Genomic DNA, 23,805 nt, shown 5'->3' with positions numbered 1-23,805 from the left:
GGGGAAGTAGTAGGCTGGGGTGGGACTCCACTGTTTGGGCAACAAGGTTGTTAATTTTTACATGACAATAGGCAGTTCTTGAATGAGAATGGTTCCAAGGTTGATTCCCAGGTCTAGGGTTGATAGAGGCATTCATTTCTAGTTAACATTTGTGAGAGGTGGCCATGGAATAGGTGTTTGCCATTTTTCATCAGGCTTTGGGAATAATGTGACCTAAAGGATTTCTAAGCTTAGGTTTTTCCTTTTTTTCAGTACAAAGTGTACCCGGGAATCCCCACCCTCACCCCCCTTAATTAGGGCTTTTCGGTTCTGACCACTGTGGCTTGGTTGGAGCATCCTCCTGTGCACCAAAAAGGTGGTGGGTTCAGTTCCAGGTTGGGGCACTTAGTGTGTGATGCAGTCGATGTTTCTCATTGGTGTTTCTCTCCTTCCCTTCTTCTCTATAAAATCAATTTTTAAAAAACATCCTTGGGTGAAGATTAAAAAAGAAAATAAATTGGGCCGTTTCATACCTCCTGAGGAAGGTGCTTTTGAAATTTAATATATAAACAAAGTTTATTTTGCCTGAAAGTATTTTTTCATTATTTACTTATTTTTAATTGTGTTAAAATAGACAATAACATAACATTTACCATCTTACCCATATTTAAGTGTACAATTCAGTAGTGTTAAGTATATTCACATTGTTTTGCAACCAATTTCCAGAACTTTTTCATCTTGCAATTGAAACTATATCCGTTAAACAACGCCTGTTTTCCCCTTCCCCATTCCTGGCAACACTCTTTCTACTTTCTGTTTCTATGATTACTTAACTTTCTACTTTCTGTTTTTGTGATTATTCTAGATAGCTTATATAAGTGGGTCATATAGTATTTGATTTGTCTTTTTGTGACTTTTATTTCACTTAGTATAATGTCTTGGGTTCATGCATGGTGTAGCATGTGTCAGAAGTGTTGACCCATGAACCAAGAGGTCGCTGGTTTGATTCCCAGTCAGGGCACATGCCTGGGTTTCTGGCTCGATCCTCAGTAGGGGCCTGCAGGAGGCAGCCAATTGATTTCTGCTCTCAACATCACATCGATGTTTCTAGCTGTCTGTTCTCCCTCTCCTTTCCTTTCTAAAAATCAATAAAAACAAAGAAATATTCCATTGTATGTATACCACATTTTGTTTATCCATTTATCTGTCACTAGACATTTGGGTTGCTTTCTTCCACCTTCTATGGAGAATAATGCTGCTCTCAACATGGGTGTATGTGTATATATATCTCTGAGACCCTGCTTTCAGTTCTTTTATATGTACATCCAGAAGTGGAATTGCTAGATCATATGGTCTAAAAGTATTTTTGTATATATTTTGGCACTTTTAGCTGGGCTTTTTGCCATTACTTGGCCTTATAGTGGACAAAGAAGGGAGGTCTAAAGAAGGCCAAAGCAAACTGAAATTCTAATTGCTTAGAAAATAGGGATTTTCCTTTTAGATTTCAGAAGGTTTAGGACAATAGCAAAGTTCATTATTCTATTCTCCTATATGTTGCCACATTTGATGTGGATTTGCCACCTTTCAGGAAACCAGTTTTGTCTCTGAAATAAAGCAGATGTTTTGAATTCTCTTAATTTTTAAATAAAAAGAAACAGATTTTCCTACTGTAGCTGCGTTATTTGTTTTTATTAATCCTCACCCAAGAAATTTTTTTTTAAAATATATTTTATTGATTTTCTACAGAGAGGAAGGGAGAGAGATAGAGAGTCAGGAACATCGACGAGAGAGAAACATCGATCAGCTGCCTCCTGCACATCTTCCACTGGGGATGTGCCCGCAACCCAGGTACATGCCCCTGACCGGAATCGAACCTGGGACCTTTCAGTCCGCAGGCCAACGCTCTATCCACTGAGCCAAACCGGTTTCGGCCCAAGGAATTTTTTTTAGAGGGTGGAATGGAGGGGGTGGGGGTAACATCAATGCGAGATCAATGGTTGCCTCCTGCACACATCATGGATCGAACCTGCAATCCAGGTAAATGCCCTTGACCAGGAATCGAACCAGAAACCCTTCCAACCACTGAGCCAAACCAGCTAGGGTGGGACTTCCTTTGAGGGAGGTCATATAGTAGACACTGGGAGCAAACTCTATAGCCTTCACAGTGCTATTACTGTGTCAAGGTAAAGCTGCTTGATTGGTCCAGGATTGTGTGGGGTCCGGAGGGAGTAAGGTTTTTCTTGAAATAATAGCCTATCAATTTTCATATATATGGTTTATACTCTTCTAACTCCCTTTTATTTCTGCAGTCCGAAAGGCACTTTATTATGCAGGTGGTTTGTGAAGCCACACAGTGTCCAGATACGAGGGTAAGTATGTGGTCATTGAATTATCTGTCTTGTCTTCTTTCCTAGTAAATGCCAACTCTAGCATTGTAGTTTGAAATGTTGAGAATCAGGTGACTTCAGAAATAAGGTTTGACCAATAAGAATTTTTCTTCAACATTAAAGAAAAGGAAAGAATAGGACTTGGAAAGTTAACATATTAGAAGCTGACATCTTGAAAAGGGTTTAGGGGAGAAACAGTTTTTGATCCGCCTTGCTGCTTAATTGCAGTAATTTTTTAATTGATTGTTTTCCAGTGTAGCCATTGAAACAGCTTTGCTATTTCTGTAACCTAATCTTGACCCTTGAAGTAACATCTAGTCCAGCGGTTCTCAACCTGTGGGTCGCGACCCCTTTGGCAGTCAAATGACCCTTTCACAGGGGTCGCCTTAAGACCATCCTGCATATCAGATATTTACATTATGATTCATAACAGTAGCAACATTACAGTTATGAAGTAGCAACGAAAATAATTTTATGGTTGGGTCACAACATGAGGAACTGTATTTAAAGGGCCAGAAGGTTGAGAACCACTGATCTAGTCTAAGTGGTATTTGTGAGTTTTGTCCTGATACGGCTTACATGGAGGAATGATAACCCAAATGTACCTAGCTTGACCCTTTAGGTTATTGACCCATTTGAGTGAAGTAGTTACTTTTGTCTAATTGCCTTTTTAACTAAACTAAATGGTAAACCATTTAATCTGCTCTTTGTAAAAGGTTCGAGTGGCTGCCTTACAGAATCTGGTGAAAATAATGTCCTTGTATTATCAGTACATGGAGACATACATGGGTCCTGCTCTTTTTGCAGTAAGTATTTCTATTTTATGTGTTTGAGCATGTAGCTAATTGCAGAGCCCATCGTTCTTATTTGGTTGTTTTTTGGGGGTTTTTTTTGGCATTTCTATAATTTTTTACTTGCAATTATTAAATCAAGCAAATTTCTTGAGTTCCAGTGTTATGTTTATGTTCATTAGTAGTGTGCCAAGAAAGCTTGGCTGTTTCTGCTGGTAAAAAGTATATTTTTAAAAATCTGTTCTTTTTCTACCTTTCACTTCAGACAGCTTTTATAAATCTACATTTTTGAAACTTGAATGTCTGTGTGGTTAGAGGAGGGGGTCTAACTTGAACCAGCACTTATGTGGGGCCTGCGTTGCCATGTTTTTTCTCTTAAGATCACAATTGAAGCAATGAAAAGTGATATTGATGAAGTGGCCCTACAAGGGATAGAATTCTGGTCCAATGTCTGTGATGAGGAAATGGATTTGGCCATTGAGGCTTCAGAGGTGAGCCTGGGAGACAAGACAGTTGGTTTAGAGGGGAGAGATGTTACTCTGACTGGGCTTTGGGGATTTATCTCCTTTGTGGATATGATTGTTCTCCTCTGGGAAAGCTTTATTCTGACTGGACTTAGTGGGTATCTCCATTTGTACAACTGTCTTTCTGCTAGCCAAAGCCGCTTATGAGGGAGACGGATCAATCATGTGGCATCTCATGTTTTTCCCAATCAGCCTGGCATGATTTATTATAAATACTCATTTTAGTACTGTGACCACAAGGGGGCAGCAGGCAATCACAGTTCAGCAAAGTGACATCTGGTGCTAAAGTACTTCCTTTTGGAAGTCCTAATCCAAGTATGGGATGTAGAAATCAATAGTTTATTAACTTCAATGAAGAAATTAGATACGGAAAAAGGGGTTAGTTCTGCACTTGGAATCTTTGTTTCCCATCTTTTTTAAAATATATATATATTTTATTGATTTTTTACAGAGAGGAAGGGAGAGGGATAGAGAGTTAGAAACATCGATGAGAGAGGGAAACATCGATCAGCTGTCTCCTGCACACTTCCCACTGGGTATGTGCCCGCAACCAAGGTACATGCCTTTGGCCGGAATCGAACCTGGGACCCTTCAGTCTGCAGGCCGACGCTCTATCCACTGAGCCAAACAGGTTAGGGCAAGAGCATAATTCTTAAGATTGCCTTGGTCCTTTAAGGCCTAAAAGAATCTCATTAAAGTAGACCAAAAAATAAATGCCTTCAAAGATCAGAACAAATGTTACCATTTGTTCCATGTATTTCTGTACAGATCCCTGGGCAGTGCTCATTGTATGCCTTAGTATCATAGCTTGTTTGTTGCCATCCAGAATTTGCTCTATGTTTGTTCTCAGGCAGCAGAACAAGGACGGCCCCCTGAGCACACCAGCAAGTTTTATGCCAAGGGAGCACTACAGTACCTGGTTCCAATCCTCACACAGACACTAACTAAACAGGTGAGTTACCTTCCAATTCTAGCCAGGTAAGTGATGAAACCTTGTTATGGGTTGGTTTGCTGTGGAACAGTTTCCAAGAAAGAATTCAGCAACTCTTCAACTAGTTGATATTCTGATATAGATGACTCGGGAACTGCTGAGCTGGATCTATAAGATCCTTTAGGCTCTGAGTTGTTTGTAAAGGAGAACTTTGCAGTTTTGAGCAGGAATGAACCACATACTGCTCTGATTTCCTGAGTGCTACGTTGTTCAAACTAGCAGAAGAGACTTGAGCTACAAATGTTATGGTAAAGAAAGGTTGGGAAGATAGAGGTGCAAGTTTTAAGCCACTCAAATACAAGTAATAAGACTTCATGTAGGGGAGGCTAGGGGACTGTCTAGGGCGGGGGGGGGGGGGATGGACACATATGTAATACCCTTTGTAATACTTTAAGCAATAAAAAAAAAAGACTTCATGAAGAAATGGATCTGAGTAAATATAGAAATTTTTTTATATGAAGTGTATCTTGGTTGCAATCATTCCCTTTTGAATTTATGCCTTATAGTTTTCCTTGGTGAGGTGTTTGGAAAAATTGTTTCTATTGCCTCATCTCTGCTGGTGCATGTAAAATGTTACCAAAGAGCTGGCAGTGCTAGTTCTCTGAGGCAGCAGTGCTATAACTTCCAGCAAAATGTCTTTGTACACAAGAATATAATTTGTTTTGGGGAAGTACATGACTCTTTCAATCTCAAAAGATATGTAGAAAAGTGTCTGGTTTGAAATGGACTAGGTGTTCCCTTAAAACTTTATCTCATCTCTCAGTTTTACAGTTGCTGTTTTTTATCTTTTGACCTTAGTATTTTTGCTTTTGTATATTTTGGTTGTACTTTTATGGTTTGGGAACAAATCATTATTTAGGTATGTAATTATCTGAAACTGCATAGGCACCTTAAAATATGTATATAACTAGAATCATATACATTTTTGTTCTGCCTTTTACTCTGTAAGTCTGAGATCATTCTTCTTGTTACATGTAGTTGAAGTTTGTCCATCTCATTCTGTAATACTCCAGTGGCTCTTCCCTCCACCTGGATCTTATTTCACAAAGACGGTGCTGTGATGAATCTTTGTGAAAAAGAATCTATATATATAAAAGCCTAAGCGACTGGCTGACCGGTAGCTATGACACACACTGACCACCAGGGGGCAGCTATATATCCTATATAATAAAAGCCTAATATGCAAATCGACCAAACAGAACAATTGGTCACTATAATGTGTGCTAACCACCAGGGGACAGATGCTCAACACAGGAGCTGCCCGCAGTCCCCCAGGCCAGCCAAGGCAGGTGTCAGGGGGCTGAGGCGGGGGGGGGGGCCGTTGCAGTGAGCAGGCAGTGCCAGGCCAGCCAAGGTGGGTGCCAGCAGGGGCCCCCTGATCACCCCACCGGTTGCCCCTCAGATTGGCCCTGATCGCCAGTCAAGCCTAGGGACCCTGCCTGTGCACGATTTTCGTGCACCAGGCCTCTAGTCCTGTCTAATAAAAGAGAAACATGGTAATTAGCTGTATGTCCGCTACCCTTCCCATTGGCTAATCAGGGTGGTATGCAAATTAACTGCCAGCCAAGATGGCGGCTGGCAGCCAGGCAGCTTGAAGCGAACATGAGGCTTGCTTGCTTCAGTGACGGAGGACTCCAACGTTTCCGCCTGCCGTTGCCAGCCTCTGAGCTTGCAGTTTGAAACATTGTTACAAATATAGAAGCTAAACAAAACCCCAGAAACCTGCTTTCAGCCAGCCAGGATCTCAGAGCTGGAGTTGAAACAGTGTTTCGATTATAGAACCCAAACAAATCAGCTACCTGCTTTCAGCAGCCGAGGCCTAAGAGCTGGAGCCAAGCTTCAGAGCTAAAGCTGGCCCAGAATAAAAAAGAAAAAGAAAAAAAGGAGCGGTTGGGAGCGTCAGTCACCCGCCAGCCTGAAAACAGCCCTCAGCCCCTCACCCAGACTGGCCAGGCACCCCAATGGGGACCCACACCCTGAAGGGTGTGTGACCAGCTGCAAACAGCCATCATCCCCTCATCCAGGCTGGCCAGGCACCCCAGTGGGGACCCCCACCCTGATCCAGGACACCCTTCAGGGCAAACCAGCCAGCCCCCACCCGTGCACCAGGCCTCTATCCTATATAGTAAAAGGGTAATTTGCCTCCCAGCACCGGGATCAGCATGACAGGGGGCAACGCCCAAACCCCCTGATCGCCCTGCGGCTCTGTGTGTGACGGGGCAGGGCCACAACCTCCCTATCCGCCCTGCTCTGTTCACGACAGGGGAAGGCGCCCCAACCCCCTGATCAGCCCTGCTCTGTGCCTGATAGGGGGGGAACTCCCCAACCTCCATCCCCCCATCCCCACGGGCCCTGCTCTGTGGGTGATAGAGGGCGGCATACCAACACCCCATCCCCCTCCCACGGGCCCTGCTCTGTGTGTGACGGGGTAGAGCCATAACCTCCCCATCGGCCCTGCCCTGAGTGTGACAGTGGCGGCGCCCCAACCCCCCCCCCCCCCCACGGGCCCTGCTCTGTGTGTGACGGGGTAGAGCCATAACCTCCCCATCGGCCCTGCCCTGAGTGTGTCAGGGTGCAGCGCCCCAACCCCCTGATCCGTCCTGCTCTGTGTGTGACAGGGGGCGGTCCCCCAACTCCCCTATCGGCCCTACTCTGTGAGTGACGGGGGGAGCTCCTCAACCCCCTGATCAGCCCTGCTCTGTGCATGACAGTGGGTGGTGCCGCAACCCCCCAATCGGCCCTACCCTGAGCGTGACTGAGGGTGGCATCGAAACCTCCCGATCTGCCCTGCTCTGTGCATGACGGGGGCGGCGCCCCAACTCCCCAATCAGCCCTGCTCTGAGCCCGACCAGGGGCTGCACCTAGGGATTGGGCCTGCCCTCTCCCACCCGGGAGCAGGCCTAAGCCAGCAGGTGGTTATCTCCCGAGGGGTCCCAGACTGCGAGAGGGCACAGGCCGGGCTGAGGGACCCCCCTCCTCCCCGAGTGCATAAATTTTTGTGCACCGGGCCTCTAGTATATATACAAAAGCCTAAGTGACTGGCTGACCGGTAGCTATGACACACACTGACCACCAGGGGTCAGATGCTCAACACAGGAGCTGCTGAGCTGCAGTGACTTGGCAGCTGAGATTCTCAGGTGATACATCAGGAACCAGAGAAGAGGGAGCACGATTCCAGGATGCGGCACCCGAGAACCACCCTCTCGCAATCCAGGACTCTTCGGGGGATGTTGGAGAGCCAGTTTCGGCCTGATCCCACACGCCAGGCCTAGGGACCCCACCAGTGCATGAATCTGTGCACCAGGCCTTTAGTAAAATATAAAGGTTTTGTTTTATTTTCATCCACGTAGCTTAAGTTCTAATGACATTTGGGAATAGCCAGAGTACCTTGTGAATGAAAGTGATTTTCTTTCCTCTTTTTTTTTTTTTTTTAAAGCAAAACCTTAACTAGTGCTACATTCTTTCTCCAGGATGAAAATGATGATGACGACGACTGGAATCCCTGCAAAGCAGCGGGGGTGTGCATAATGCTTCTGGCCACCTGCTGTGAAGATGACATTGTCCCCCACGTCCTCCCCTTCATTAAAGAACACATCAAGAACCCTGATTGGCGGTACCGGGATGCAGCAGTGATGGCTTTTGGCTGTATCTTGGAAGGACCAGAGCCCAATCAGCTCAAACCACTAGTTATACAGGTGAAGCTGAGGAAGTTTTGGGGTGGGAAATGAGATGTTTATTATTTGTTTAAATTATTTGCTTGAAAGTGTGGCTTTATTTTAAAAAACAAAGCTGTAAATAGTCACCCACAAAAGTTATTTCTAGATAGCTATTTGCTGCCAATGAAGGGTAAAACATATTTCTTTGTGAATGTTCAAAAAATATATTTAACTTTTTTTTTTTTTTTTTTTTTTACAAAAGACATGACTTGAAAAATGCAGAAAAGGCCAAAATGAACAAGTCATCTCTAATTCCCTTGCCTAGGGATAACATTCTAACTCCTGATATTTATTTTCAGTATGAATATAATATGTGCAACAGGATGGAGATCTTACTGTGCAAATAATCTTTTAACTTGTTTTTTTCTCTTAATACTGTATCATAAACATTTCTTTGTAATTTTTAATGATGTGACTATTTTGTCCCTGGGACAAAATGACATTTATGTAATGAAAATTCTTAGGGAAATATTGTACTTACTTTGCTATTTAAGATGATAGAAGTCCATTATAATTGAGTTTAATATGTAGAGAACTGAACCTTTCAGTATATAGTCAAATATAGCCATCATAGCTGCTTCCTAGGATCTCAACCTAAGTAATTTAGTAAGGACTGTTGCTGAAAAGTCACACCAAACCCTGAAGAAAACTGTATACTGGAATTTGGTGTAGAGAGGAGGACTTTTCCCTTTACTTACTTTTATTTATTATATTATGGATATTTGACAAGCGTGTCTTTAAAATGACAAAACCATCTTGATGCTTTGAGTTAAAACCTAACCATTAGAATTTCCTCTTCTGAGGTATTAGTCAACATGAGTTTTAATCTTTGTTTTGCCTTGCTAATAACTATTGTATTTTCAGGCTATGCCCACCCTAATAGAATTAATGAAAGACCCCAGTGTAGTTGTTCGAGATACAACAGCGTGGACTGTGGGCAGAATTTGTGAACTGCTCCCTGAAGCTGCCATCAATGACGTCTACTTGACTCCCCTGCTGCAGTGTCTGATCGAGGGCCTCAGTGCTGAACCCAGAGTGGCTTCGAATGTGTGCTGGGTAAGGGGATTTTTCCTGGTGAGATAAGGGTCTTGGCTAAACCATTGGCAAGGAAATACGAGGTGTGGGAGAGAAATGGGTCTGCCTCCCTGGAAGGCTTTTTCTGAATAGCATCTCCTTTCTAATTTCTTCAATTAAATGTGGGGGAGATGTCAACTGCATTAGCCAGTAGGAGCTGTTGACTCATGGTGACTGGTTCAGTTCCTCAACCATTTAAAACAGTCATGCTAACCCAGTGGGAAAACTATCTGGACTCCATTTTCTTTCTTCAGTTGCTTGGGGAGAAGAAATTTAGATTAAAGTAGAGAGTTGCTAGCTACGAAAAGTACAATTGCTGAGAAGGGGACAAGAGGAAAGGAAGGTAGGCGGTGTAAGTGCTGAGTCAATATGGGCTGAATGTAGTTCACTAGGGACATTTGGGGGTGTGGGGGAGGAAGTTCAAATAAGGAAATGGGGGTGCTAAAAGCCTTTCTATGATTAGAAGTAGAAGTGGCAGGCATTTGTGGTAGATGAAAGTACTCTGCTGCTTAGAGTTTTGGGCCGCACAAACAGATATAAATAAGTAAACATTTAATTTTAAGGATCCCTATAAAACATCGTTTTGAGATGACCTTGACTGAAAGAGTTGAGAATTCACTAGCATTGATATATTCTAAGATAGTTGGAGAGGAACACTGCCCAAAGTATCTTAAGGGAAAATGAGGTGATTCTGGGGTAGGGTTCTTTTCAGGACCAGTATTAACTCTCTTTGGTTTGAAGGCTTTCTCTAGTCTGGCTGAAGCTGCTTATGAAGCTGCAGACGTAGCCGATGATCAGGAAGAACCAGCTACCTATTGCTTGTCTTCTTCTTTTGAACTAATAGTTCAGAAGCTCCTGGAGACCACGGACAGGTAACTTCTTATTAGGTGTCTTTGCATTCAACCCCTGCCTTCTGTGTGGGGGGTTGTCTGACCTCATCATAGAAACATAATAATAGGAGGAATTAGAAGAATCCTATAGTAGATTATTTGTTTAAATAAGAGAGAGAATAAAAAGGAAAAGAAACCATTAAGGAAGTGGGCTATGTATAAGTTCTTCAGGCTTACCTTGTTTATTTCCACTTCTCTGTTCAAAATTATATATAAAGGCATCTCATAGATTAATGAGGAAATTTTAGATGCCTTTTTCTTAGCTACTCAGGCAACCCCTTTAATTGTCCACATAGGTTCTTCATCATTTTTATCTAACTTTTTCTTATAATTATAGCCTATTTCCCAAAAGGCCATTCAATAGTTTAACCAGGTCTGGAGACCATAATGAACACAGTCATTGGCTCAAAGGTTGAAAATTTATTTCCTGGCTGTATTTTGTTGCCACACTCAAATAGGTATGCCACCATATCAGTTTCTGAGTTCTTTAATAGTTGAAATACAACAAAATGTTATTAATTTTTTAGATATATTTTTACTGATTTTAGAGAGGGAAAGGAGAGAGAGTAACAAACATCTGTGTGAGAAACATTGATTGGCCACCTCCCACACGCACCCTGACTAGGAATCGAACCCGTAACCTAGGTATGTGCCCTGACTGGGAATTGAACCGGTGACCTTTTGGTACACTGGAGGACGCTCAACCGTCTGGGCCACAGCAGCCAGGGCCTGATTTCTTATTTTTGATGAAACAATGTTTACCTTATACCAATTTCTCTGTTCTTTCTCAATTGGGACTTTACGATTTTTGCTGGTTTTTGCTTGCAGACCTGATGGACACCAGAATAATCTGAGGAGTTCTGCATATGAATCTCTGATGGAAATTGTGAAAAACAGTGCCAAGGATTGTTACCCTGCAGTTCAGAAAACTACTCTAGTCATCATGGAGCGACTTCAACAAGTACTTCAGATGGAGGTGAGACTTAGGGCGTTCCTGGCTGTTGGCAGAAAGGGTGCAGTACTTCTAACACAGCTTTGCTTTCAAGGCTGTTCTTTCTTTCGGGGTTAAGTATATATTTTCTCAGAAAGATATAATGCTTATGCAAAGAAGTGCTGGAATTTAAAGTTTGCATTGCTTGTCACAGTTTACTCATAAATGTGTGTGGGGTGTTTTTTGTTGTTTGTTTGTTTTTATTGATTGATTTGTGGGAGAGAGAAAGAAACATCAAATTATTGTTCCACTTATGTATTCATTGGTTCCTTCTTCTAAGTGCCCTGACCTGGAATCAATCCCACAACCTTGGAGTATCGGGAGAATGCTCTAACTCAGCAGTTGCCAACCTTTTCCGCCGACCACCGGTTGGAGACAGCTGCTTTAAACAACTGAGTTACTGACCCCAGGGCACATGGGTTACATTTTATTTACTTTCCTACATTAGCATCAGTAAAGCTTAGTTAATGATCCTGGCAAACCCAGCAAAAATGGAAACATTGAGGGACTTTAGAGCTTCTTTAAAAAGTGTCTATTCTGAGCGTGATGATCTTCTTTTCCTTGTAGTCACATATCCAGAGCACATCGGATAGGATCCAGTTCAATGACCTTCAGTCTTTACTCTGCGCAACTCTTCAGGTATGATGGTGCCGTATTACACTCTCCAGGGAAGAGAATTATATCCCAGGATGACAGGGTTATGTGCACCCTGAACTCTGAAATGGTACAGGTGATGCTTATGGGAAACTTCTCTGAAGGATTGGCAGAAAAGTTTTTCATTTTCTTGTCTGTCCCCATCAAGAAGGCATTTGTCTTCTGCACACTGTCGGGAAGAAAACTGCTCCGTCTATGATGGTCCTCCCTGCTATACAGCGTTTCTTATTTGTTTGAATTTGAGTTTATTTGAGTTGAACAGGATATACCTGAAAGCAAAAATCTCAACAGACTGATAAGAATGCTTCTTTACAGCTGTTTAGCGTCAAGGCAACTTTTAGTCTTTGGTTTTCATTGGTTGTCCCAGTGTAGCCCGGTAGATTTGGTTCCCAGCTGTAATTCACCCAGCTAAAAATAAAGCCTTGATTCTCTACCATCAGACCTTGAGTTAATACTTAGTGTTGACAGTAGCCGTTTTCTGAAAAGCCGGGATAATTCAAATGTCACTCCTCATGACAAGTCATGCAGTGGCTGAGGTTTTTTTACTAAAGAACAGGAAAACCCTGGAACCTGCCCAGTGCTTAGATGGGCACTAGATTTTAGTACTGAGTGATGCTTACTAGGTAACCTTACCTCTCTTACTCCACTGATCGGCTGCTTCCTGTATGCCCCGCACTGGGGTTTGAGCCTGTAACCCAGGCCTGTGCCCTGACTGGTAATCGAACCGTGACCTGGTTCATAGGTTGATGCTCAATCACTGAGCCACGCTGGCTGGGCCAGACTTAAAGCATGACTGTTAAGAGGCGTTTCCTTATTCATCAGACAAGCACAGGAACTATTTAGTAACATTAGTTGAAACAAATTAAAGGTTAAGGTGGGAAGTTGACGGAATATTAAATTAGGAAAAGGCAGGTTGGCTTCATTTTATCAAGACTGTTTCTTGACCTTATCTTGACCATTAGGATCTATGAAGGGTTGTTGTTTTATGAATAAGAACTACACTGAGTGGCCAGATTATTACAACTGGCCAGATTATTATGACCACCCCATCAGTACTTCATTTGACACTTCCAAAAATACTGAATATTAAAAACTTCCTAAGCAAATACTCTCAAGGTTTTATTATTATTATTATTTGCATAACTAATTCACTTCATTGTACTGATGGGGTGTTCATAATAATCTGGCCGGTCATAATAATCTGGCCACTCAGTATATATGATATGTTCTTTAAAGCAGAAGTAATAAGACTGGAATATGGAAGCTGCTGATGGGTTTGTCAGACATAAAGAGTTGGTTTTATGCACCATGGAAGATCATTGTGTGTGTTCTGAATTGGGAAATAGAAGGGATATTAGAATGTACTTTGCAAGTGATTTGCACTGTCAAAACATTTGAGCATAAAAGGTGTATTTGGCCTTTTATATTTATCCTGACCAGAGGATATTTTTTACATTGCTTTTTCAGAGAGAGTGGGAAGAAAGGGGGGGGGGTGGGGGGTGGGAACACATCTACATATTTGACTGGCTGTCTCCCACACGTGCCCCACCTATGGGCAGGGAGTGAACCTACAACCCTCTGGTATGCAGGCTGACGCTCTAACTATTGAACCATGCCAGCTAGGGCAGTATATTTGGCTTTTTTAAGAAAAAATTTCAAGGGACTTAATTGTGTTTCTTTTTTTTAAGTATAGTGTTCTGATTGGAGGGTTTGGAATCAACAGATCCTGAACTCTTGTTCATTTCACAGAATGTTCTCCGGAAAGTGCAACATCAAGATGCTTTGCAGATCTCTGATGTCGTCATGGCTTCCCTGTTAAGGATGTTCCAAAGCACGGCTGGGTCAGGGGGAGTTCAAGAGGATGCCCTAATGGCAGTTAGCACACTAGTGGAAGGTCAGTGAGCAGACATCAGGCAGGGAATGTTTTTAGAATGCAAGAGCTACGATGCCAGGAAGAATTTTTTACTGTGGAAAGCATAGCTCTGTTTTCTCATTTACTGCGGCATGAGTCAGTTCAAGTTAAATTGAATGTGATTGTAAAATTGTGCATGACTGCCTTGCCACTTAATCTCCTTGAAGTAAATGGGGAGCCAGTTTGCAAATCAGATTGGCAACCTGGGGGGGGGGGGGGGGGGGACTGTTATCTACCTAATGTGTGTCGGGTTTCTTTTCTCCCTGAAAGTCTATTTGATTATTGAGGTTTGGCTCCTATCAAGGATAGAGGAAGCAAAGGTTTCTATTTTCTTTCCTGGAACTTGTTACCTCTTGGTTTGGGTTGTAATGCTTTGGACTCGGGTTGACACATCATAGTGCCTGGTATGGGAGGGAACAAAACAATGAGTGAATTCTTGGAATTTCTGATTGTTACATGACTTAGGAGACGCCACATCAGACTTAAGACTCTTTGAATGGTCATTAAAAATACATTAAAGAGCAGTTTAGAAACCTGGAATGCTTCTTCCGGCGATGCCTATACCTGAGAACCACTCCCCTGAGAACCAGAACTATTTCTAGCTTAAAGAGCATGTGTCTAGCTGGTCTGGCATCATGGGACCACTCTAACGGAGCACAGCGGTTCATTTTGGCTCCTGGAGTGGCTGATTTGGATATGCATCCCAGTCCGCTTGTCCTGACTGGCTTAAGTAAGTCCTTAATGGAATTGCATAGGGACCCAGTTGTAAGCTGGCTTCCAAGAGGACATGTTATAATCAGATGAAGAGGCAGACAAGAGGCAGTATTGCTAGCTTAGCCAATTCAAATTAACCTTGACATTCCTAGGAGGCCCTACCACTTGGTTGTTTGAGCCAGAGTGAAATCCTACTCTGGCCATGTGGCATGGAGTTAGGCCCTTCTAGCAGTTAAAATTTGGTTTGTCTGAGGCAGCCTTAATGTCTTAATGATAGTCGGTAATGAACTCACCCAACCTGGTGAGTTTGGGACTGCTAGCATGGTTATTTTTGCTCACTTCCGTGATACCCTGTGGTGGTAATAGTTTGTTTCTTTACAGTGTTGGGTGGTGAATTCCTAAAGTACATGGAGGCCTTTAAACCCTTCCTGGGCATTGGATTGAAAAACTATGCTGAGTACCAGGTAGGCTATACATTTTAAAATATAGTTGACCTTTGCACTGCTCAGGCCTACTTGTATGCAGACATTTTAATACGTTGGAAATTTTTTTTTGGAGATTTGCAACAGTTTGAAAAAACTTGCAGACATGGATCACATATCCTAGAAATGTTGAAAAATTAAAAGAAAATTAGTTGTGTCATGAATGCATAAAATACATGTAGATACTAGTTTATTTTATCATTTACTATCACAAAATTATGTCTGTTATAAATATAAAGAGTTAAACTTTATCAAAAGTTATATACACAAACATACATGGCGACAGTCAAGAGAAATGTAAACAGAAATAAAGAGGCAGTGTTAAATCATAATTGTATGACATTAACTACAACAGAACTATTACTGTAATTACTTCATAGCCACCTTCTGTTGCCATTGCAGCACGCTCCAGTGTTGTGAAAAAGTTATATGTGGATTTTGGGCTGTACCTGGGTTGGAACCCCAACCTCCACATCATTCAAAGATCAGTTATAATACATTTATATTCTCATTTATACCTAATAGTCATTCTGGTACAAACTCGGTTTCCTGTAGCGCAGGTAGTTCTTCCCTGTGTATCGACCCAAGTATTGAGCTATTTTATTTGTTGCTCTGAGTGTCTGAACAAAAGTAGTTAGTGAGAAGCAGGGTATTAGCTGCCTAAAATAGAGTAGTACTCTAATAGCAGTACTTTTTTTTTTTTTTTCCAAGCCAGCTGCCTCCACCATCACCATCCCTGGTGAATATTGTCTTTTCTTAGTGATATCTCTGATAGTCTTAGTTCTCTTCCTGCCATATTCATTAAAATGAATAAATCTCAGAGAGGGGGGATGTTTTTTTCTTTGACTCTAGGTTCAAGTGTTAAAGGCCCAGCAGCTAGGTAAACAGTGCTTTACTCCTCCCTGCAGGCAGTCTTTTCTGTTGGGAAATCATTTCCTTGCTCCTCTGCAGGTTTGCTTGGCAGCAGTGGGCTTGGTGGGAGACCTGTGCCGTGCGCTGCAGTCCAGCATCCTGCCCTTCTGCGATGAGGTGATGCAGCTGCTGCTGGAAAACTTGGGGGTGAGTGAGTGAGCTGCCACACACAGCTGTCCGCCAGGCCCTAAAGTGTGCCTGTGGGCTAATGAAGAAGGGAATTACTCATTTTCACAAGACAATTCTAAAGTCAGATTATAAAATTAAAGGAAAGCATGGAACTTGGGGAGGAAAACCAGTACAACGCCAAGGAAAAGTAAATATAGAATCCCTTTATCCAGAGCTAACCATTGTTAAGTTGTGTGTATACACCCAGCATATTAAGTTGCTTCTTTTTTTTTTTTTTAGAGTTTTTGTCTTGGGTAGAACAAATTGTGACTTTTAATAATTTGCTTTTTCTGGTTATTTTTCCTTGTCAGAATGAAAATGTCCACAGGTCTGTGAAGCCACAGATTCTGTCAGTGTTTGGTGATATTGCCCTTGCTATTGGTGGAGAGTTTAAGAAATACCTAGAGGTTGTATTGAATACTCTTCAGCAGGCTTCCCAGGCCCAGGTGGACAAGGTAAGCTTAAAGCTATCTTTCAGTCCAGCCCTGATTAGAGGAGTAGAACTTTGACAAACATACTATAACTAAAAATGATCAAGATGATGGAAATTCTTTCCTTTGTGTCTTACAGTCAGACTATGACATGGTGGATTATTTGAATGAACTAAGGGAAAGCTGCTTGGAAGCCTATACCGGAATTGTCCAGGGATTAAAGGGAGACCAGGAGAACGTTCACCGTTGAGTATACAACCAAACTTACACAGTCCAGGGTGCACTTAGTCAGATGGGCTGTGTCTTTCATTCTGTAGCTTACTTGTAGACTAGTACCTATTGCTTAAGGAAGGGGAGAAGGAGGAACAGTGCCCTTATAAAGAGAGGAGCTTTGGTGAGGGGGGCGGCGGGGAGATACAGACTTTTATTATTTTGCTCCTTCTTTGCTACATTATCTCATTCCTTGAGCGTTGCAAGGGATGGGATACAGCAAGGCTATTGCATCTGCACCAACCTGAGTGGCAGTTGTTGATACACACACCCTCCTTGTGCAACTGAATTGAGTGATTGGGGGATTTTTGTCTTTTACCCCTTCGATATCATGGGCTTTGTTTTTGCTGTATTATATCAGCTTAATAGAAGAGGAATATCTGCTTTTTCTGTTGACTTGAGAAATGGCATGTTAATCTGAGAAAGAATAATTTGGTATAATTATATTCAACTAGTTCTCTAGCCTGACACCTGCCTGATGGGGTTATTAGAGTATTTGGAAATTTTGAAATGGGGTATAGCCCTGCCAGATATGGGACAAGTTCATCAGACCATCTCTTTCTTTTATAGCGGATGTGATGCTCGTACAACCCAGAGTAGAATTTATTCTGTCTTTCATTGACCACATTGCTGGGGATGAGGATCACACAGACGGAGTAGTAGCTTGTGCTGCTGGACTGATAGGGTAGGTTATACCTGGCTTCTAATAGCTGAGTTTAGCTTCTGGTGGAAAGTGAGAGGACATGTTAAAAAAAAATTGGGGGAGGCGGGTAGACTAGAGGGTAATTATCCACTTTGGTACAGAGGAGATTTCTTTCATAGAACCCATGGTGTCATGTTTTGAGTTCTCACAAGTAGTAATTCATTTAAGACATTAGCTCTACTAGCTTCATTTCAGAGCCTCCAGATTTCTCATTTCTTCCCACTAAACTCCTTATGAAGTGAACTAGGTATAAAAGCAGCATTAGATCTTTGTCCATCCCATATTCTGATCGTCAACAAATTGAGGGTTTCTGAACCATCATTTAAAGAAAGAACATTGGTTTTGAGAAGCTCAAAGACTTGGGTTCTAGTTCTGATTTTACCATGAAATAGCGGTGGGATGATTGACTTTGGTAAGTCATTCTACCTCTTTAGACCTCATTTTTTCATCTTTTGAGGACAGATGTTAGACTTACCTATTTATAAGATTTCTTTCAGTTTAAAAAAGTAAATGATAGAAGAAACCCATAGCTACCTTAGCACTGGTTTCGGAGGCTCAACAAATAATTACTGAGCTCAATACATCAGGCCAGGAGCTCATTTTCCGGTGTGTTTATTTTGCATAGGGACTTATGTACAGCATTTGGGAAGGATGTCCTGAAATTAGTAGAAGCTAGGCCAATGATCCATGAACTGTTAACTGAAGGACGGAGATCGAAGACTAACAAAGCAAAAACCCTTGCTACATGGGCAACAAAAGAACTGAGGAAACTGAAGAACCAAGCTTGGTAAGAGCTTGTCTTTACTGCCCTCTTTCTTGTACTTTCTTGGGGAGGAGGAGCGTTTATTTAGATTGTTCTGACAAAGACTTCCTTTCATTTGGTATTTTGTTTTGTACTGTTTCCCATATAAGCGCGTCTGAGCTGGGCCTTTGTTCCTAAGCTTTGTACTAGTGGAAGGGTCAGACAACCTCAATCTTTCCTTGAGCCAAATATTTGATTCCTCATGGTGATGAAGAACAGAACTTTTATAACTAGAATTCACTGAAGTGCCCACATTTTGGCCGTAATGAAGTCCTCAATAATGGCACTTCCCCTAATTCTTTTTTCTACGCTCTATTCCCTTCCCTATGCCCTTTTCTTTCTTGGCTGCTGTGCTTTTAGACATTGCTTAGCGCTTAGCTCTATAGAAGATATCCAAGTCAGAGTTGTCTGACCCCTGCTTGGCAATGTAGTTTTAATTTATTTTTCTCTCACATACTCAGTTATTTTACTTTACAGATCTCAGTTAAATTGGCTATTTTGAATTTTATCTTTTTACTTTCCCTTCCACCTTCGGATGTGCCAATAAATGGCACATAGGAAGGCAAGAAAAATAGTCCTTAAAAAGTTGACAAATTCCATTCTGGCCTCTGAGCACTTAATTGTAGGAATCAGAGGTGTTTGGCTCTACCAGCTGTATGTGATCTCAAAGATTGACCTTTTTTCCATCTATTTTTAGATCTTGTTACCATTGGGATGATAACCTGAGACCCCCACTGGAAATCTCCAATCTTTTGAAAAACCCGGAAGTGAGGAGTGTGCACGGATGCTGAATGTTTGGGAATGAAAGGATGAGTGAGTGAGGCTTGAAAACACACCACATTGAAAATCCTGCCACAGCAGCAGCCGCAGCCACCAACAGCAGTGCTGTTAGTGAGCTAAGTAAGCACTGACTTCGTAGAAAACCATAACGTCGGCCATCTTGGAAGAGAGAATAACCGATGGATTTACTTACTTACAAAGAAAGCTGTCTCTTCCCAGGAGAGGCTAGAACTAGCTTTTCTGTATTTTGGCCGGTGTTGAGTGAGTGGAATGACTAGTTTGCGAGAGGAGGAGGAGGAGGTGGAGGAGGAGAAACTGGGTTCAGCTGTGGTGCTTTGTTGTAAAAGGCAGTCTGGCCTTTGCTACTGATAAGAAAGATGGAGCCTGGGTCTCGAGCCCACCTTTGGTGTACCTTTGCCATACGGTACAGTATGTGCCGGCTAAAAGGAGGGCGAGGGATTCTTTACAGTCTGAGAATGAGTGTGTGTGAGTGAGGCGGTATCCACATTCTCAACTTCAAGTCATTGCAGTTTCTTTTTCCCGGAAAAAAAGGGGTTAGACATTGCATTTCATAAAACTAACAAGTTCTGTCTACTGATGCAGCACAAGAGATGTAAAAAAAGGGGGGGAGGGGATGCTCTTTAGGTTTCATTTTTTGTTTTGTTTTGTTTTTTAATTATCTTCTAGGGAAAACACTGACGAATGTTCAGAGCTCCCATTCTGATCTATCTCATCAAGGCGCCTTTCCTAATAATATGGTTCAACTGTGAATGTAGAATTGGGGGGAGGGGGGAGAAAAAGAAAACTCTGGAGTTAGATGATATAGAAAAAATAAAAATACAATTGTTACAAATAAAGAATGCAGACTTCAAAAACAAAAGAAAGCCACAACCCCCCAAAAAAACAAAATTTAAATGCTCAGATTGGCAGCACAAAAGAATGTTCTCTTCTGACGTGTATCAAGGCAGTCTGAACGCCCCCAGAAAATTGTGCCAAAGAGTTTAGAAAACAAATACACAATAAAGTAAACACACACACACACATAGCAAACTTCAGGTAACTATTTTGGATTGCAAACAAGGATAAATTTAATGTTCAAACAATCTGATAAAATAACCATTTGGAAACTGCTTGGCCTTCTGTTCTCTTATTTGATTGACTGCAATGCGGTATTGGTCTCTTGCTGCACTTCAAAACCAACTAACCAACAACAACAAAAGAATATATAAGTATATATATACATATACTTAGACTAGAACTCTTGTGATGAAAGTGGCACTTGAAAAAGGTTATATTTTTCCACTGAAGTTGAAGATTAATAAAATGGTGTCAAACATTCCCCTGGTCACACGCTTTAATATTTTTTTAAAAGTGTGATGTGCTGTGATAACCATAAATCAGACTTAATTATGTTCCCTTTACACAGGGAACAGGGCACCCTGAATTTGGGTTTTAGAATCTTTCAGCAATAAGGGATGTGGGTGAGCTTTGATCCTCTTCTGGTTTTGCAGTTATTAGAGGAGTTTTTGCCGGCATTTCGAATATGCTGCTTTCAAAAAGACCAAGGAAGATTTTTAAATGCTTCCTAGTATTTGGAGGATTGAAAAACAAGACCTTAAATCCCCACTTCCATTTTCATTCTAGCAAAAAATAGGGGCTTATGTATTTCTCTGACATTTTCCCCTTCCTGTCCAAGCCTTTCGTTCATATGTGGGTTTGGCTCGGTTTTGCCCATCCATATGGCAGCATCTCTAATAGCTCTTGTACAGGGTATCAGATATTGTGCCTTTTGGTGCCAGGTTCAAAGTCAAGTGCCGATCTATGAACCAGTGTACAAAAAATAAATCCAGGTATTTGAAGAAAAGACGCTCCATTGTGAATAGAGTGCACCAGCTCTTAAGCCCTAAGAAGAGACCTGGCCCTCTAATGCCTTGTGTAAATTTTAGTTGTTCCTTGAGGGAGAGGGTATACTAACCATTCCTGGTAGACAGGGTTTGGTCAAGGCTTAGGGATGCGGCAGGAATATTGGGGAGAAAAAAATGATCATTCCTCAGTGCTACCCATTTCTGTCCTGTGTGGGCTGCTTAGCTAGACAGCAGGAGAATAAAGTACACCCAGAACCATAATGAAAACGAAGCCTTGGTGTGTTTTGTCATTTTGTCCCAGGGAAGCAGTTGGCAAGTGCTGTTATTAAAGCTTTCTCCCAGATCCATTCAGTGATGGGGAGGAGGAAAATGGGCTGGTTGGATTGTGGTCTTGGTGCCTCGCAGTTACTCTGCACTGGTTATGCATTTAATCTAGTTACCTTTGGCTAGTGGGTATTCCATAGTCTGGGTATTTGTCCTTAATCGATTGTACCACCTAAGGCAACTGGATGCAAAATACATTCTATCCACTCTTGTCTGGGCCTCCCCCTCCCTCGTCTTGGCACATTCCTTCAAGAATGTAGTTACCGTCTGCTTGGGAAGATGTCAGTGCAAATGTGAAGAAAATGGACATCGGACTAGGCTTTGGTTTGCCACAGTGGCAGCTGCCTATATCAATTACAATTACATTTATTAATTTTGCTTTTCATTTTTCCAGTTCCCCTCAGCTCCCCTCTGTTGAAATGTTGGCTGTCAAGAGGCAACTGTGATGCTGCCTTAGGGACTTGCGGAGAAAGGGAGGGGAATTGCTCAGTGTAGTGTTTCACTTTCAGAACCAAGTAATCTAGTCACTCATATTTAAGAAGTGTGTTAGTCTGACTTTAAGAGAAATCCAAACTCCATCAGCTTTTGATAGCATCTTGGTTTTCGAAACAACTTCAATCTGTAATTGGCATTTAGAATGCCCTTGGCATGCCAGTCTGTGATGGCATTGAAGACCTGTTAAAACACTTGAGCCCAACTTTATTAACCAAAACTGATACCACCACCTTTATCTTCTAAATAAAGTCCGCTTTATTTTTATTTTCAACATTTTGCCGCTTCATTTTTGGTTCCAGATGGTGTCACCTTGGAGGTGAAATGAGTGGTTTGAAAGAAGCTGGAACGTGTGGTGGTGATGTGTGTGAGTTGGGGAGAGGAAGGACAGACACATCTGTCTTAAGAATGGACTGTATGTAATGTAGTGGGAAATAAAAACATTCCCCACAAGTGAGGGAGTGCAAAGGCACTACACGGAGGAGGTGTCCTGTTCGGAGAGGGTGAAGCTGCTAAAGATTGGCCTCGTGCATATTTTTCAGGTTAATGATATGGGCTGCTTAAAGGCTCACCACAAAGGTTGGCTTTTTAGGTTGCAATATGTATTTAATTTCTACTTCCACTTTTGCCCCAGAAACTTGTAGAGAAATGAACACTAACTTGGGATTTAGGAACTAGGTCCTTTCCTTCACCCTGCTGCTTAGCATAGTGGCACCTGCTAAAATACCCACTCATTTAGTTTACATTAGGCAAATACATTGAGGGCTAACCCTAATTCTCCTTCCTTAGCCTCCATGTGGCCTTGTACCTTTTATAGATGCACACACTTGTCAAATTTTGATCATGCCTACTCCCAACTGTTTATAAATTCTATACCTGTACTACTGTATCCATATATTGTGTAATCATAACAAGAATAGAATTAAAGAGCAATTGATCAAAAAGTAAATATAAACAAAAGTTCTAATATTTTTATGTCCAGTTTTGGAGATTACTTGGTTATAGAGGTAACTTGTAATTCTAATCAGACTGCATTAAATCCTGAGTGATGGTAATTGACCAAGGACATTTCTCCAGTAAAGGTGTACTGAGAGGAAAAAAATTACATCAATTGATTATCAAATGGCAGGGAGAGATTTGCTTTCCCTGCTAAATTTGTTTTTTTCCTTTTCAAAATTTCTCCAGATAACTCCTCATTCCCATATACCTGCTTCCCAGCAAACACTCAAAAAGAACACAGAACAAGGTTACAGTTCCACCTGGCCTTAGTAAGGCTTCCAGCCTGAAGTGAAAAATAGTAAACATTGAGATTTTGTATGTTCCATTATAGCTTTTATTTAAATTGATTTTAGGGAGAGAGAGGAACCTTGGTTGCCTCCCATATGCACCTTGACCAGGGTTCAAACCCACAACCTGTGTACATGCTCTGACCAGGAATCGAACTGGTGACTGGTGCATGGGATGATGATCACACCAGTCAGGGCTGTTCTATTATATCTTAACTAGAGGCCTGCTGCACAAAATTGTGCAGGGGGGGTCCCCTCAGCCTGACTTGCCCCTTGGAGGATGTCTGCCTGCCAGCTTAGGTCTGATCCCTCCTTCCCCCCTCCAGCAGTCAGATATTTCTCTCACAGTCCAGGACGCCTCAGGGGATGTCACCTGCTGGCTTAGGCCCGCTCCCCGCAGGGATCAGGCCTAAGCTGGCAGTCGGACATCCCTTTCGCAGTCTGGGACTCCTCGCTCCTTACTGCCCTCCTACTTGCTGCTCCTTACTGTTTTGCTCGCTGCTCCTTTGGTGCTGCTGTGGAGGCGGGAGAGGCTCCCGCCACCACTGCTGCCTTGCCAGCCATGAGCCCCGCTTCTGGTGCTGTGGGAGCACACTGACCACCAGGGGGCAACTCCTGCACTGAGCATCTGCCCCCTGGTGGTCAATGTGCATCATAGCGACCAGTT

At 42.2% G+C, this 23,805-nt stretch overlaps 1 protein-coding gene across 2 annotated transcripts in view; it reads left to right on the top strand.

The window, feature by feature from the left end:
• Positions 1-20,301, top strand: part of KPNB1 (karyopherin subunit beta 1) — a gene marked incomplete at its 3' end in the record, with an annotated part of 29,053 nt that extends 8,752 nt beyond the window's left edge. Inside the window, exons 6-22 of one of the 2 annotated variants that reach the window (XM_081110289.1) lie at positions 2,289-2,348; positions 3,083-3,172; positions 3,538-3,648; positions 4,532-4,633; positions 8,143-8,367; positions 9,253-9,444; positions 10,204-10,334; positions 11,181-11,328; positions 11,911-11,982; positions 13,747-13,891; positions 15,005-15,087; positions 16,057-16,164; positions 16,497-16,640; positions 16,756-16,861; positions 17,457-17,571; positions 18,215-18,376; positions 19,089-20,301. In XM_081110289.1, the coding sequence (XP_080966415.1) occupies positions 2,289-2,348; positions 3,083-3,172; positions 3,538-3,648; positions 4,532-4,633; positions 8,143-8,367; positions 9,253-9,444; positions 10,204-10,334; positions 11,181-11,328; positions 11,911-11,982; positions 13,747-13,891; positions 15,005-15,087; positions 16,057-16,164; positions 16,497-16,640; positions 16,756-16,861; positions 17,457-17,571; positions 18,215-18,376; position 19,089 (1,995 nt within the window). Of the gene's footprint in view, positions 1-2,288; positions 2,349-3,082; positions 3,173-3,537; positions 3,649-4,531; positions 4,634-8,142; positions 8,368-9,252; positions 9,445-10,203; positions 10,335-11,180; positions 11,329-11,910; positions 11,983-13,746; positions 13,892-15,004; positions 15,088-16,056; positions 16,165-16,496; positions 16,641-16,755; positions 16,862-17,456; positions 17,572-18,214; positions 18,381-19,088 lie in introns of those variants that run through there. The other variant, XM_081110288.1, reaches the window with a different exon arrangement.
• Positions 20,302-23,805: the final 3,504 nt, after the last annotated feature.

Source organism: Myotis nattereri (assembly GCF_964212035.1).
Source record: "Myotis nattereri genome assembly, chromosome: 16".
Taxonomy (NCBI): domain Eukaryota; kingdom Metazoa; phylum Chordata; class Mammalia; order Chiroptera; family Vespertilionidae; genus Myotis; species Myotis nattereri.
Note: the sequence above shows the minus strand (reverse complement) of the source record. Positions and strands in the feature narration are given on the sequence as shown.